Raw genomic sequence first — 15,023 nt, forward strand, 5'->3', positions numbered from 1 at the left:
CCAACCAGCAGCCCCTTTACCAAAAACTATCAATTGAGTGGAGATAACCCCATGTTCCTCCACCCGCACTACTGATTAAATACTAGTAAAGCCTCCAGAGACCCCTCCTTTCAATGCCACAACAAGCATGTGACCCCCTTACTGTTGCTCATTCCGCCACACCTGTAGGGCACGGTCAACTCCCTCCTGGATCCCCAGCAGCCAAATATCCAAGCCAATAGCATTCAGGTGAACATCATAAGGCCGGAATAAATCTGATGAGCGGTGCCGACCAGCGGCCAAGGCCAGAGGGTCCCTTGCGGGGCTTTCCCTGGGTCAGCGGTGGAAGATCTGGAGGCTGCGTGTGTCTCCTGCTCCATCCGGAGTCCCTGCTGGAGCTGCAGGGGCAGAGGAAACCCCCAGCAGCTGCTCCTGGAGCCAGGCAGGGCCCCGCCTCAAGGACATGGTAAGAAATACAACTTCACCCTACCAGCTCCTAAACGGTTGACTCACACCTCTAATTTCTTTTTACCAAAAAACTTTTATTCCCCTCCTCCTGTCCTTAACCTGAACGCCTGAACTTCTTCTGACCCGATGGGTTCTGGTTAGAGAATCAGATATTTAAGTGTGCCAGATTGCCCCCTTTTACTAATAGAAATAATAGTTTTAGAAGGTTAAATATAAGGCTTCCCTAGTTGTATATTGATGGTGTCAGATCATTGCCCAGAGACAGTTTTGAAAACTCATTTTGTTTGTATCAATAAAATGTAGCTACCTGCCTACAGCGACACCAGTTTTGTGCCTAGAATCACTTTGTGCCAGTCTGGATTGCTTGATGGGTTGCGAGATATCCATATCTGGGCCACTGATCTCATACTGCTACACGCAGATGGGGATGCAGCAAATTGCCTACATGTTTTCAAAGGGTTAAACATCTCGCCTTTGAAAGCCCCATTTGACATCTGTTGACTGTGACACCCGGTCATAGCAATGCCAGTTCTTATGCCCATGTACTTTAATATCGCTGTGTTGGCAGTGTGTGCCCAAAGGAATTTAACCCTTCAATTCACACTCCTGGATGCCCATTTGTGCGCTATTGACTCCTGTTGTATGGCTATATTACAATATATTGAATTCAGGGCTACTGCCGGTGTGTTTTAGAGTGAAGGTAATAAATGTTCCTCTTTAGTAGACCAGTAAAAGGCAGAAGTAAATTTCCTGTGAATAAGAGACTGTAGCCCTGTGTATATGAAAGCACCTCCAGCTTCTTCAGTGATGAGGGCACTAGTTGTGGGCGATGATGGCCTGCCCTCCTAGCTGCCCCCAGTCTGTATGGAGATGATGCTGTGCCAGGCTTGTGTCAGCAGCCCCCACACTGCAGCAGTGCCGGGGCTGGGGGAGAGGAGCAGGCTGTGCTGACGCAGAGAACAAGCTGTAGAGGAGGAGTCTGAGCTCAATGCAGCATCTGACTGTATCCAGGCACCAGCTCCAGCATTCCCCGGCTCAGCCAGGTGCAGACCAGGGCACGACTGTGAGCAAACACCGGACATCGCTGGTGTGCACAGCACGGAGATCTCACTACATGTAAGGGGGGCTGTATCTGTATCCACAACCCCCGCAGGATCATCTGCAGCTCGGTATCACCTCCCCCTGCAGGATCAGCTGCCTCTCCAGAGCTGGGCTCAGACCTGTGGCTGCCGGTGCCAAGCAGCAGTGCGCACGGTGACCTGTTGGCCTGTGAGTGGGAGGACCAGCATGTGCTAGAAGTGCCCACATCCCCTGGCATCAACCTCTGCCCTCTACATCCGATTCTGCCTGTATAGATCAGCATTGGGCAGTGGCATGGCGTGCCTGGGGCAGCTCCCTCTCCTCTTCTGCTAGAGGCTGCTGGAAGGATGATGGATACTGCTCTTCTTCTGTCTGCTGATCAGAGAAATATCCAGGCTGTAAATGGAGGAGGACATTGATACCCGCAAGATTAACAACAGTTTCCTGCGCGACCACAGCTATGCAACAGAAGGTGAGTGTAGTCGGGGTGCAGGATATAGTGGTGCTGTGAGTGTGTGTGTGTGTGTGGGGGGGGGGGGGGTTCAGGGCATAGCAGTGCTGTGAAGGTGAGGGGGGTTGCAGTGTAATTATGGGGGTGCAGGGCATTCCAATGCTGAGGGGTGCAGTGCATTCCAGTGCATTCACCAGTCACTGCCATCGCCTGGCAACACAGGGCAGCACTGCTTCATTTCCTCATAGCCCACTATAGCTTCCCATGTACTTCCATCTTATTGCTATAAATAGAAATCCTTGCATATGCCTTTAAGAGAGGATGCTGGAGCCCATAGAAGCTTGATGCTGCACCTTCTGCTATAAGTGACCCCACTGTGTCCATTGATCACAATGCAGGCCAGGCAGAGAACTCTCCTAGATAATCTGAAACACTATTTCTTGGAAGGATCTTGCATAGTGTTTTAAGGTGTTATAAAGATCCCTTGCTTAATGTTGAGCACCCTCATGGGTTCATTTCATAGGATCTCTTATAGATCTCACTTCTGAGCCCATATCACATAATTACCCTGTAGCCTTGATAGTGGGGACAGGATGGGAATAGTCTTTTTACTGCTAGATCCTGAATTATTTGCCTTGGTAGATGGCAGCAGTCTTAAGAGGCTTTAACTTGCACACTCCCATTCATCTAGTAGGATTACTAGAACGTGTTTGGATGGGACTTGAGCCATGGCTTTATAATGGACAGTAGACTAATCTCTAGCACTTGGATATTGCTTCAGGTATATGAGGCTTGTACATGACTATAGGTTTGACTAGTCATTCATCTGCACCTTAGAATAGGATACTACTACTGCCATCTCCATGACTTGTTCATCACTATGCCCTACAGATTTAGAAGCACATACAAGGAGTCAGTTCTATTTCTACTAGTGGTGACTTGCATCTTGTTGGCCATCAATGATTCACCTGCCTACAGTGGTGATCCATCAGATTGGTTTTTCACTGTTGGTTAACACACATTTTCTTTTGGTGTTAGATATAGGTGCTAAATAAGGCTCTAGCATATAATCTAGTTTATGGCTTCATGTTAGACTACAGGTTTGTGGGTGGTGTCTTGCGTCTGGTAATGGGCTTTGTTCATGGAGTAAGTACACAAGGGGTTAATGGTAAGCAGTGATGACTTACAAATCAGAAGTCAAGGAGGTATGTTGAAGATCACTTGGGAGTGGTGAGCCTTATTGTTTCTATGGGAAACCAAAAGGATTCTTTGTACTTTACCAGCGGTCCCAGCCACTCACCTGGTAAGATATGTAAGAAGTGGGCATGGATAGGGATTCCAGCAGTGGATCAGGTGTTGGGTGGATATCAGGAGCTTTTTGCAGAAATGAACAGGTGGTGGTAAAGCCCAAAATACCTGGTGCTGCTTCCACCCTAGAGGAGGGGACCTTGTTGGTTAATGGTGGTCATCATTTCTATTGACCATTGTGCAGGATCCTTGGAAATTGCTTATTTTTATCTTTCATTGACGACTGGCTTACAAGAAAGGTCTTCTGGTGCTAATAAGTACGCCCCTAATAATATGATCCATTATTGTAATGAAGGCAATCGCTGCCCCATTCATTAGCCTTTGCTCTAAATGTCTATCACAGAGAATATTATTTCTGGGGTTACACAAAGTAATTGGTAGTCTAGGCCTTTAATAGGGTGTGGTGAGCAGATGGATGCCAAGACGTCCATCCACTCCCTTCCAGCTCTTTACTCCACCCCTAAGATTCTACACCTCTAGTATTCAGAGGACCTCTGGTCCAGTGCTTTATTTGTAGATTATTGTGATTTTAGTATCTTTCTTTTATATAATATTTACCTAGAAGTACATCATGGCTCATTCATGCTGCATACTCTGTGACAGACTAGTCAGTGCTTTGGCTGTAACATCAGGTGGTGGACCCTCGCCACTGCTCAATATCCATGCGGCTGCTGTCACTTCAGTAGAGCGCTCCCCCCCCCCCCCTCCCATGATCCAGCTGTGCTGCTAAGAGTCATCCTTCAGGCCTCGTCCATTAGACAGAGAGAAATATAAAACCAAATAAAAATTGTCCATATTTGTACAATGTTAGATATGAAGACCCCTGTTTTATTAATGTTTATTGGTAATAAATCCAATAAATAGTCTATGGAGGTCTGCAGATAAGTATATCTCACTTTGTCTACTCTTCCTTCACTACCACACCCATGTGTAATGTACCATCAAGCAAAGTGTTAATTTTCTGCCGGCACTGTCATGTATTACATGGCAATGCTGAGCTGATGGTTATAAATCCGTTAGTTTTATGCTCTCCTTAGAGGTTGTGCAAGTCGGTAACTACTGCAACATGCCTTGACTACAGTGATGGGTGCCCGGGGACCAGCGTGCCTTCTATACTTAGCTGTGGCATGTAGTGCGAGGAATGCTGCTGTCTTCATCATACTGGCATCCATTTGTCTTGTCTATGTGTGAGACAGCAGAGTCTTGGTAATTTGCTCATCAGTACAATATCTGCCTGTACGTCTCTATAATCCAGTACTGCAGTCATTTCTAATATGGAGCTGCAGAAAGCAAGCAGTCAACTGCTAATGTGAGCAAGCATGCCATGTCGACTCGCATTGTATGTCAGCAGGAAGGTGACATTTTCTTCTGGCATGAGGAATAGATGAGATTGTGTAGTCTAGATCACCTAGAGATAGGTAGGTGTGTGTGTATATGTATGCATGTATATATGTTTGTGTATGTATGTATGTATATATATATGTGTGTGTATATGTGTGTATGTATGTGTGTATGTGTGTATATATATATATATATATATATATATATATATATATATATATAAAATTTGTTTATAGTGTGTATAATATATATTAGTTATAGTGTGTGTCTGTGTATTACTCCATTTCTTTGTGTGGAGAAGTCAGCAGGAAGCCACGTGTTGGCAGGATAAGTCGGAATAATGCAAATTCACACCCATGCTGTTTGTACTAACACTTTCCAGTCTCCATTTTACTATAGCTAATTAGTAGAGGTAACGTGCCGCCCTCAGGATTCATGTAATATCCCGCTCCTATATGTATGTGAATGAAGGCAGATATAGTCTACATAACCGCATAGTGTTACTTTAATATCCACTCACGTTGCGAAAACGCAGCGTTTTTTGTTATAGGTTTTGCTATGGGTTTTTTTTGAACCATAGTCAGGACTGGCTTGAAAAAGAATGAAAAATATAAAGAAAGTGTTCAGACATTTCCCTTCTGAAAATCCATTCCTGGGTTTGGCTCAAAAAAACCTCAGCAAAATCTGCAACAAAAATCCAGCATTTTTGCCCTGTGGGGGCCTTAGAGTATGACATGATGATGGGTTGGGACACAAAGTAGTGGTGTGTTTGGCATTTTCACATTGGCTGTATCTCCATTTTATAGTGGTGCTAGCAGAACCCTTTATATTGGGTGGTGTGTGTGTGTGTGTGTGGTGTGTGGTTTTTTTTTTTTTTTAATACACTCCCAATCTATTTTGGGGCCACTGATTGATCTCTACAGTGCTTTCCCTACAGTTTTTATTGATCATTCTGTGGTTACACAGTGTGTTGAGCTGTGCTAGTACTTGTGCACCACGGCTCCTTCCAACAGGGGATGTTGGAGTTGAGAATAATTGTAGCTGGAGTTGGAGCCAGAGAAAAGTTACCAACACCAGTATGTAAAATATAATTGAAAATCATTTTATTTTTAATCATTGTATATGTAGATACAGAGTATGTTGCATATTTGCATTTGTAGGAATTCACTAACTGGTGTTTTAATAACTATTTTTCCAACCCCAACAGTAAGCAGCAAAAATACTCAAGTCGGTGGCTCGTCCTGTTGACTCCAAAGCCCTGGTTAAAACTTCCACCAATCAGATTATATATCCTAAGGATAATTGAAAAACCACAAGGTTGGCATAAACTTTAATGGCGGCCATTTTTGGTTGTCTCTGGTTTTTGAAACTGCTGAATGCCTACTATTGGTCAGGTACTGTGAGATCAATGGAAACTCAGCCCTTCTGTGCATGAAAAAATCGGAAGGGGTCGCTGTGCTTCACGAATGCTGTGGCCTGTTTACAATGATCAAAGGGGGTATCCTGGAGATTGAAGCTTTCAAGCAGTATAGCATGACTTTCTTTGGTGAAAAACAAAATAATCCCTTTAAGAGTAAGTTCACATCTTGGTTTTTGCTGTTTGACCCACCATGCAAAATCTGTTGCGGAAATCTTCCTGCCTTTTAGCAGGAGAATTTGGTTATCACATTCACTTCAATGAGAGATTTGTAATGAATTTGTCTAACAATAGGGCGTTTCTTTTCTTTGTTAGATAACTTTAATTTTTACCCACGGAAAAAGAAGGGTCTGTCTCTTTATGGCGGACTCCACTATAATCTACTGCTTGAATTGCCCTCAGCATTTGTCCAAGTAAGATATCCGCTGATTCACCCCAAATTCTGCCATAGCAAGGAAAAAAAGCTGAAATTGGGGTTTTGTATTTTTAATATGTTTAACTTTTAGTCAATTCTGCTGAAATTCTGCAGTTATCACTGAGACTTCAGTCTGCCAAAAAAAGATTGGCCATACTAGAAATATTTGGCAGGCTTTCAGATTAAAATATCAGTTATAATAATAACCACTTTTGGCTGCTCATCAGTCAACTTGCAAAAACTTGTTAGGATTTTTTTTTTTTTTTTTTTTTTTTTTTTTTACTACTAAACTGCCTCCTTACTACTACTACACACTTTTCATGGACCCATAGTCCTTGACAAACCTAGAGAGCCTTTGGTTAAAAAAAAACAAAAAAACAGGGTCTTAAGGTATACTGTATGCTAAAAATATCTGCATCTCAATATTAGTCTCATGTGAATAAGATTATCCGCAGCAGGTGTATGTATTTTTGCAAACACCAGTCGGCGGTTGGTGTGAACATGTTCTAACAGTATAGAGAGAATCTTATGCATGTGTACAGTCATTTTATGCATGGTGGTCAGATTTGGCTGAGTTTTGTTCTCTCCGATACTATTACCAGGTCCTTGCACTGGATTGATAAAACAAATTAATGAATACCCCAACCATAAACTTCCAGCTACTGATATGTAGTCATTATTTCTAGTTTGTAAGCCTGTCTTTCCTTTGAACTCCTATGATATGGTAATTCAGTGTTTTATAGAAAGAGTTTGTAAGGGGAAAAAAACCCTCAATTATGATTGCATTTATTGGTACATTTACCTTTCAGTTCTGCCCATGCTAAGGCCTTGTGTGCATCCATAGTTGTGATGGTTATTGCCCCAGATAGGACACGTGCTGGTGCAGTCAGTTTGTGTTATTGGACAGTGCTGAAGGCTTTGTTTCATGTAAATACAGCAGACCCGCCGCGTTTATATGGTCTCACAATGGGAACCGCCACATACAGTTATATGCCAGACTGCTTGTATGTCATACTTGTTACTGCTAGCAGTGCAGGACTTTGTCCTCTGTGGGTAGGAAGTGGCAGCTGTCTGAGTTCAACAACTTGTTGGCCTAGAGGCTTGTTCTCCGAGAAGACTTTAATATAATGCAAATTCCCCTATTGATCCCAAGTCCTTCGTTTTGGCTACAATGGAATTTTCATTAATGAACATCCCATGAATGGTCACATCGGATCAAAACAATTATCCGTGGCCAGGAACTAATTACTCTTGCCTTTAGCTGCCACTTCTGTCTCATCTGAATAATAGATTTGGTGCAGGATTTTGCTTGTGTATTTTCTTTACTTAAATGCTGTGGACAGAAATCACAGTTTCTTAGAAAATCCCTTTGGCATGTGGAAGCTTCCAATGGTGGAAGGTAATTTAAGTCTCTTGTAAAAGTATTATTAAAAAACTTGCGTATCCATCACTAAACTTTTCAATAAATGAATCTGCCATGTTGTACTGATTAATTACACTGCAGATTGTAATTGGGATCAGAGCTTCAATTCTGCAGCCTATCATGTCTGCCATGGTTTGCGACGTATAAAAGGCGATGGTACATGCATGCTGCTATATTTGTACAGATCCATTAAACTTGGTGGGGGAGTTTTATCAAAGCTGGTACAAAAAAGTGGAGTAGTTGTCCATGAGAAACACTCTGGACTCTTTATTTGTCAAAGGAAATGGGAGGGGGGAGGGATAATTGTTTGTCTTTGACAAATTCACTAGTTTTTATAGTGTATATCTCCCCAAATCTGTAGAAGACTATAGCTTCACAGGGCGCTGTTGGGTAACAAAAACATGTTAAATTCATAGATGTATTACTTGTAACTTCCACTGAAGTCTTTGGTTAAATAAAGCTCTGTGAGACCAAAATCCACCAGTTTTGGGTTTTCTGCAACACTTCATTCTGACACCATATAGGTGCCTTGAATTACTTTTTTTTTTTTTTTTTTTTTTTTGCACAACTTCAGTACCACTTCTTGCTATATGACACAAATCTGTGCAGCCCTAGCTTTATCTTTTTGCCAGTAGATTTCAATGTTGGCATCTCTGGCCAAAACCAATATCTGCTGCCAACAGTGACCTTCTGTAGCCCTGGCGTAATGGACCGTGAAGGAAGTTACTGTATTGTCATTGTAGTATCATTGGATACCATGTAACACTTTATTTTCGCTGCCGCTGCACAAGATTGTAATTCCCTGTAGAATATATTGTACCCTTGACAGTGGAATTGTGTATATAGAGTTTCACAGTTGCTGTAGAAATGAGGTTCTCCGTTTCAGGTTTACACCACATCCTTTGTTCCTAGAAGTTTTTATGTCCTGTTTTAAGTGACCGCTGTGTTGTATTTCTGACGTGACCCTTTCTCTGCTTCCACTCATTCTATGATACTTGTGACACTAAGGCACTCGTATGCCATCATTTCTGTAGAGGCTGAACTGGGCTCTTGTTGTTCAATGTCCTTGATCCTTTTCAGCTGCGGTTTGAGTCCGACAATGCTTTTTTATATACAAGCAGATTGGTTTTCATGTGAAATGTTCTGAATGTAAAAGGTACAAGATTTAAGTGTCAGATTAACAAATGTAAAGTATGCTTTAAAAAAGAGGCTCTAGTAATATTTGGTTAAAAAAATCCAGCGAAAAATCTGCAACAATAAAACACTGTGGCAAAGACCGCATCAGAAACGCATTGCCCCATTATACCTATGCCATAGCTATAACTGACATGCTGCAATTTAAAATTTTTGAAACTGCAACATTTCCACTGCAGAGGTTTTTTATTTTTTTATTTTTCTACATTGAGTGGATAGGATTAGACAGAACCCCATCCACTTTGCAAAAACATATTGGTACCTGCAGTTTGAGGCCAAGACCTAAAGGTGTTTTTCAAGTGAACAATATTGGCAATCTATTTTAGAGAGGTCACTAGTATCAGTTCTGTGGGTGTCTGACCCCTGCCATACTCATCAAACATCTGCTGTTAGCAATTGATGCACAGAGAATGGAGTGGGAAGCAGACAGGAAACTGAGTGAGTCACTGCAGCTTAGATCCCATTCAGATGAATAGGCGATGATCTGCAGTACCTGGTCTGACCACAACAGAGTACAGAGCTATTTGTTTCTTGTTGCATTCTCTGTGTATCAGCTGCTGAGAACAGCCGATTGAGTGCTTTTTTTATATTTAGTTTTTTTTTTAGCATTTTTTATAGCATTTTTGCAAAATAGAATGACTTTGTTTTTGCTTTTTTTTTTCTTCACATTAAAAAATTGACTCGGAGATCTTGTTTTATATTTCTCTTTCAAATAACATGACTTTTGTGTGTATATATACCAGAAAAAAAACACTTAAAAATTTGCAATTACACAATTTCTAAAAAGTATGTATTTTTTAAACATATAACTTCCATTTTTTTTCTTCCTGCTATTGTGTTGGGGGAGGGGGTGTTTCACTATAATACTATCTACTTTTTGTATAATAAAACTGGTTGTAACATTCTCCTTAGCAACGGTCTAACTGAGCCGTTACTAAGGAAAGTTTGTACACACTTGTATTGTGAGTATTAGGGCCGAGGCATTTACCAAAACTGGGGCAGTCACATAAAATCGCTGTATCTCTGGTTTTATACCACCTAGAAAAATGACTACGATATCACAAGAGAGCTGAGCTTTAAGTACTAGCTGTAATAGAACCTGAGATATTACTAGTTAAAAACACAGTCTGGAATTTGAAAGTAATGTGTATCAGTACATACGCATATAAAATCACATTCCTGACTCTGATTTTAACTAGTGATATCTCAGTCCTGGTTCGCATGTGCGTTCGGTATTCCTTTCGGAGAGTCCGCTTGGGGATCCCCAGAACAGAATACTGAATGTATTGACAAGTGGTTAGCAATGAGAGCACACGGGACCCATAGACTGTAATGGGGTCCATGTGTTTTCTGTGCAGTGTCCACACGAGTCATGCGGAGAGGAAAGTAGTTCATGAAGTACTTTTCTCTTCGCATGACTCGTGTGGACTCCGCGCGGAAAACACACAGACTCCATTTATAGTCTATGGGGTCTTTGTGCTTTCATAAGCTCACCGCTTGTCAATGCCTTTGGTATTCCATTCAGGGGTACCTATGCGGACCGCCTGAATGGAATACTGAATACAGATGTGAACCAGGCCTAAGCTGCATGTGATACCAGAACCATTTTTCTAGGTGGTATAAAACCAGAGATACAGCCATTTGAAGTGACCGCCCCCCTTTGGTAAATGCTTCAGTTCTACAAGCTGAATTGAGTGCGTGTGTGTACAAAGACAGCCTCTCCCTGGCTAAGAGTAGAGCATTGCTAATGGGAACTTAATAGAGATGAGCGAACAGTGTTCTATCGAACACATGTTCGATCGGATATCAGGGTGTTCGCCATGTTCGAATCGAATCGAACACCACGTGGTAAAGTGCGCCAAAATTCGATTCCCCTCCCACCTTCCCTGGCGCCTTTTTTGCACCAATAACAGCGCAGGGGAGGTGGGACAGGAACTACGACACTGGGGGCATTGAAAAAAATTGGAAAAAGTCATTGGCTGCCGAAATCAGGTGACCTCCATTTTAGACGAATAGTGGATTTCAAATCCGGGTCATATGAGAATGTGAACTTTGTGACTATGAGACAGGGATAGCTGTACAGGCAGGGATAGCTAGGGATAACCTTTATTTAGGGGGGAATGTTATTAAAAATAACTTTTTGGGGCTCTATCGGGTGTGTAATTGTGATTTTTGTGAGATAAACTTTTTCCCATAGGGATGCATTGGCCAGCGCTGATTGGCCGAATTCCGTACTCTGGCCAATCAGTGCTGGCCAATGCATTCTATTAGCTTGATGAAGCAGAGTGTGCACAAGGGTTCAAGCGCACCCTCGGCTCTGATGTAGCAGAGCCGAGGCTGCACAAGGGTTCAAGCGCACCCTCGGCTCTGATGTAGGAGAGCCGAGGGTGCACTTGAACCCTTGTGCACCCTCAGCTCTGCTACATCAGAGCCGAGGGTGCGCTTGAACCCTTGTGCACACTCTGCTTCATCAAGCTAATAGAATGCATTGGCCAGCGCTGATTGGCCAATGTATTCTATTAGCCTGATGAAGTAGAGCTGAATGTGTGTGCTAAGCACACACATTCAGCTCTACTTCATCGGGCTAATAGAATGCATTGGCCAGCGCTGATTGGCCAGAGTACGGAACTCGACCAATCAGCGCTGGCTCTGCTGGAGGAGGCGGAGTCTAAGATCGCTCCACACCAGTCTCCATTCAGGTCCGACCTTAGACTCCGCCTCCTCCGGCAGAGCCAGCGCTGATTGGCCGAAGGCTGGCCAATGCATTCCTATGCGAATGCAGAGACTTAGCAGTGCTGAGTCAGTTTTGCTCAACTACACATCTGATGCACACTCGGCACTGCTACATCAGATGTAGCAATCTGATGTAGCAGAGCCGAGGGTGCACTAGAACCCCTGTGCAAACTCAGTTCACGCTAATAGAATGCATTGGCCAGCGCTGATTGGCCAATGCATTCTATTAGCCCGATGAAGTAGAGCTGAATGTGTGTGCTAAGCACACACATTCAGCACTGCTTCATCACGCCAATACAATGCATTAGCCAGTGCTGATTGGCCAGAGTACGGAATTCGGCCAATCAGCGCTGGCTCTGCTGGAGGAGGCGGAGTCTAAGGTCGGACCTGAATGGAGACTGGTGTGGAGCGATCTTAGACTCCGCCTCCTCCAGCAGAGCCAGCGCTGATTGGTCGAGTTCCGTACTCTGGCCAATCAGCGCTGGCCAATGCATTCTATTAGCCCGATGAAGTAGAGCTGAATGTGTGTGCTTAGCACACACATTCAGCTCTACTTCATCAGGCTAATAGAATACATTGGCCAATCAGCGCTGGCCAATGCATTCTATTAGCTTGATGAAGCAGAGTGTGCACAAGGGTTCAAGCGCACCCTCGGCTCTGATGTAGCAGAGCCGAGGCTGCACAAGGGTTCAAGTGCACCCTCGGCTCTCCTACATCAGAGCCGAGGGTGCGCTTGAACCCTTGTGCAGCCTCGGCTCTGCTACATCAGAGCCGAGGGTGCGCTTGAACCCTTGTGCACACTCTGCTTCATCAAGCTAATAGAATGCATTGGCCAGCACTGATTGGCCAGAGTACGGAATTCGGCCAATCAGCGCTGGCCAATGCATTCTATTAGCCCGATGAAGTAGAGCTGAATGTGTGTGCTAAGCACACACATTCAGCACTGCTTCATCACGCCAATACAATGCATTAGCCAGTGCTGATTGGCCAGAGTACGGAATTCGGCCAATCAGCGCTGGCTCTGCTGGAGGAGGCGGAGTCTAAGATCGCTCCACACCAGTCTCCATTCAGGTCCGACCTTAGACTCCGCCTCCTCCAGCAGAGCCAGCGCTGATTGGCCGAATTCCGTACTCTGGCCAATCAGCACTGGCTAATGCATTGTATTGGCTTGATGAAGCAGTGCTGAATGTGTGTGCTTAGCACACACATTCAGCTCTACTTCATCGGGCTAATAGAATGCATTGGCCAATCAGCGCTGGCCAATGCATTCTATTAGCGTGAACTGAGTTTGCACAGGGGTTCTAGTGCACCCTCGGCTCTGCTACATCAGATTGCTACATCTGATGTAGCAGTGCCGAGTGTGCATCAGATGTGTAGTTGAGCAAAACTGACTCAGCACTGCTAAGTCTGCATTCGCATAGGAATGCATTGGCCAGCCTTCGGCCAATCAGCGCTGGCTCTGCCGGAGGAGGCGGAGTCTAAGGTCGGACCTGAATGGAGACTGGTGTGGAGCGATCTTAGACTCCGCCTCCTCCAGCAGAGCCAGCGCTGATTGGCCGAATTCCGTACTCTGGCCAATCAGCACTGGCTAATGCATTGTATTGGCTTGATGAAGCAGTGCTGAATGTGTGTGCTTAGCACACACATTCAGCTCTACTTCATCGGGCTAATAGAATGCATTGGCCAGCGCTGATTGGCCGAATTCCGTACTCTGGCCAATCAGCACTGGCTAATGCATTGTATTGGCTTGATGAAGCAGTGCTGAATGTGTGTGCTTAGCACACACATTCAGCTCTACTTCATCGGGCTAATAGAATGCATTGGCCAATCAGCGCTGGCCAATGCATTCTATTAGCGTGAACTGAGTTTGCACAGGGGTTCTAGTGCACCCTCGGCTCTGCTACATCAGATTGCTACATCTGATGTAGCAGTGCCGAGTGTGCATCAGATGTGTAGTTGAGCAAAACTGACTCAGCACTGCTAAGTCTGCATTCGCATAGGAATGCATTGGCCAGCCTTCGGCCAATCAGCGCTGGCTCTGCCGGAGGAGGCGGAGTCTAAGGTCGGACCTGAATGGAGACTGGTGTGGAGCTATCTTAGACTCCGCCTCCTCCAGCAGAGCCAGCGCTGATTGGTCGAGTTCCGTACTCTGGCCAATCAGCACTGGCCAATGCATTTCTATGGGGAAAAGTTAGCTTGCGAAAATCGCAAACTGACAGGGATTTCCATGAAATAAAGTGACTTTTATGCCCCCAGACATGCTTCCCCTGCTGTCCCAGTGTCATTCCAGGGTGTTGGTATCATTTCCTGGGGTGTCATAGTGGACTTGGTGACCCTCCAGACACGAATTTGGGTTTCCCCCTTAACGAGTTTATGTTCCCCATAGACTATAATGGGGTTCGAAACCCATTCGAACACTCGAACAGTGAGCGGCTGTTCGAATCGAATTTCGAACCTCGAACATTTTAGTGTTCGCTCATCTCTAGAACTTAACAGCCTGGTTTCTATTTTTTAAAAAAGTTAGAATAATAAAGTCTATTAAAAAAAAAAAGTTCAAACCCCTCCCCACCACCTCCTTATCGACACTAGCAAAAAAATAAATTTTTGAGTTATATTTTATTCGGGGGCCAAAAGTTAGTGAAGGTCTGTGAAGATAAAATGCCGTAAACTGCTTTAAATAGAGGGGAAAAAGCCACAAAAATTACCATTTTATATATTTCCCTATTAGATTTCAGTTCACATCTACTGGCAGCATTTTTTTGCTGTGAAAAATCGCTCTATAAATGCTACAAATACCAACATTTTTTTTTAAACAAGTTTTGTGTGTAACATTAACCTAATGGAGCCATTTTGTTGGTAAATTTCGAGGGAAACCTTGTAGGTGATCTCTATATATTGGGAACATTGACATGGCAGAACCCACAGGGCACGTTTTCACATTGAATCCATCTGTCAGGGGCAGGAGCAATCTGAGTAAAGGAATTAAACCCGATTCGTCACACAACCTGATGCAGGACTCTGTATATGTTTAGGGCTAAAGAAAAATGAGAAATTTTGATAGCTGAACATGATGGCTCCCCGGTGAGAAAGGAATAAGAAAGCATTAAAGACAGAGGCGCTTCGGGGAGTATAAACATAAAGAAGTGGCTGTTGGCTTTTAACTGTATTTTAATGAAGGTGTCTCATGCATATTGAGCAAGTGAGTGCGAGTTGG

The 15,023-nt window shown here is 43.8% G+C and overlaps 1 protein-coding gene across 2 annotated transcripts in view; it reads left to right on the top strand.

Annotated features, from left to right (window-relative positions):
* PPP2R2B (protein phosphatase 2 regulatory subunit Bbeta) overlaps positions 1-15,023 on the top strand; it is a 270,379-nt gene that overhangs the window by 123,912 nt on the left and 131,444 nt on the right. The window contains exon 1 of one of the 2 annotated variants that reach the window (XM_075274754.1): positions 1,395-1,999. The exons of the other annotated variant lie outside the window; for it this stretch is intronic. Coding sequence (XP_075130855.1) covers positions 1,930-1,999 — 70 coding nt within the window. The 5' untranslated portion in view covers positions 1,395-1,929. Of the gene's footprint in view, positions 1-1,394; positions 2,000-15,023 lie in introns of those variants that run through there. 2 annotated transcript variants of the gene reach the window in all.

This window comes from Leptodactylus fuscus, chromosome 5 (assembly GCF_031893055.1).
Source record: "Leptodactylus fuscus isolate aLepFus1 chromosome 5, aLepFus1.hap2, whole genome shotgun sequence".
NCBI classification, from domain to species: domain Eukaryota; kingdom Metazoa; phylum Chordata; class Amphibia; order Anura; family Leptodactylidae; genus Leptodactylus; species Leptodactylus fuscus.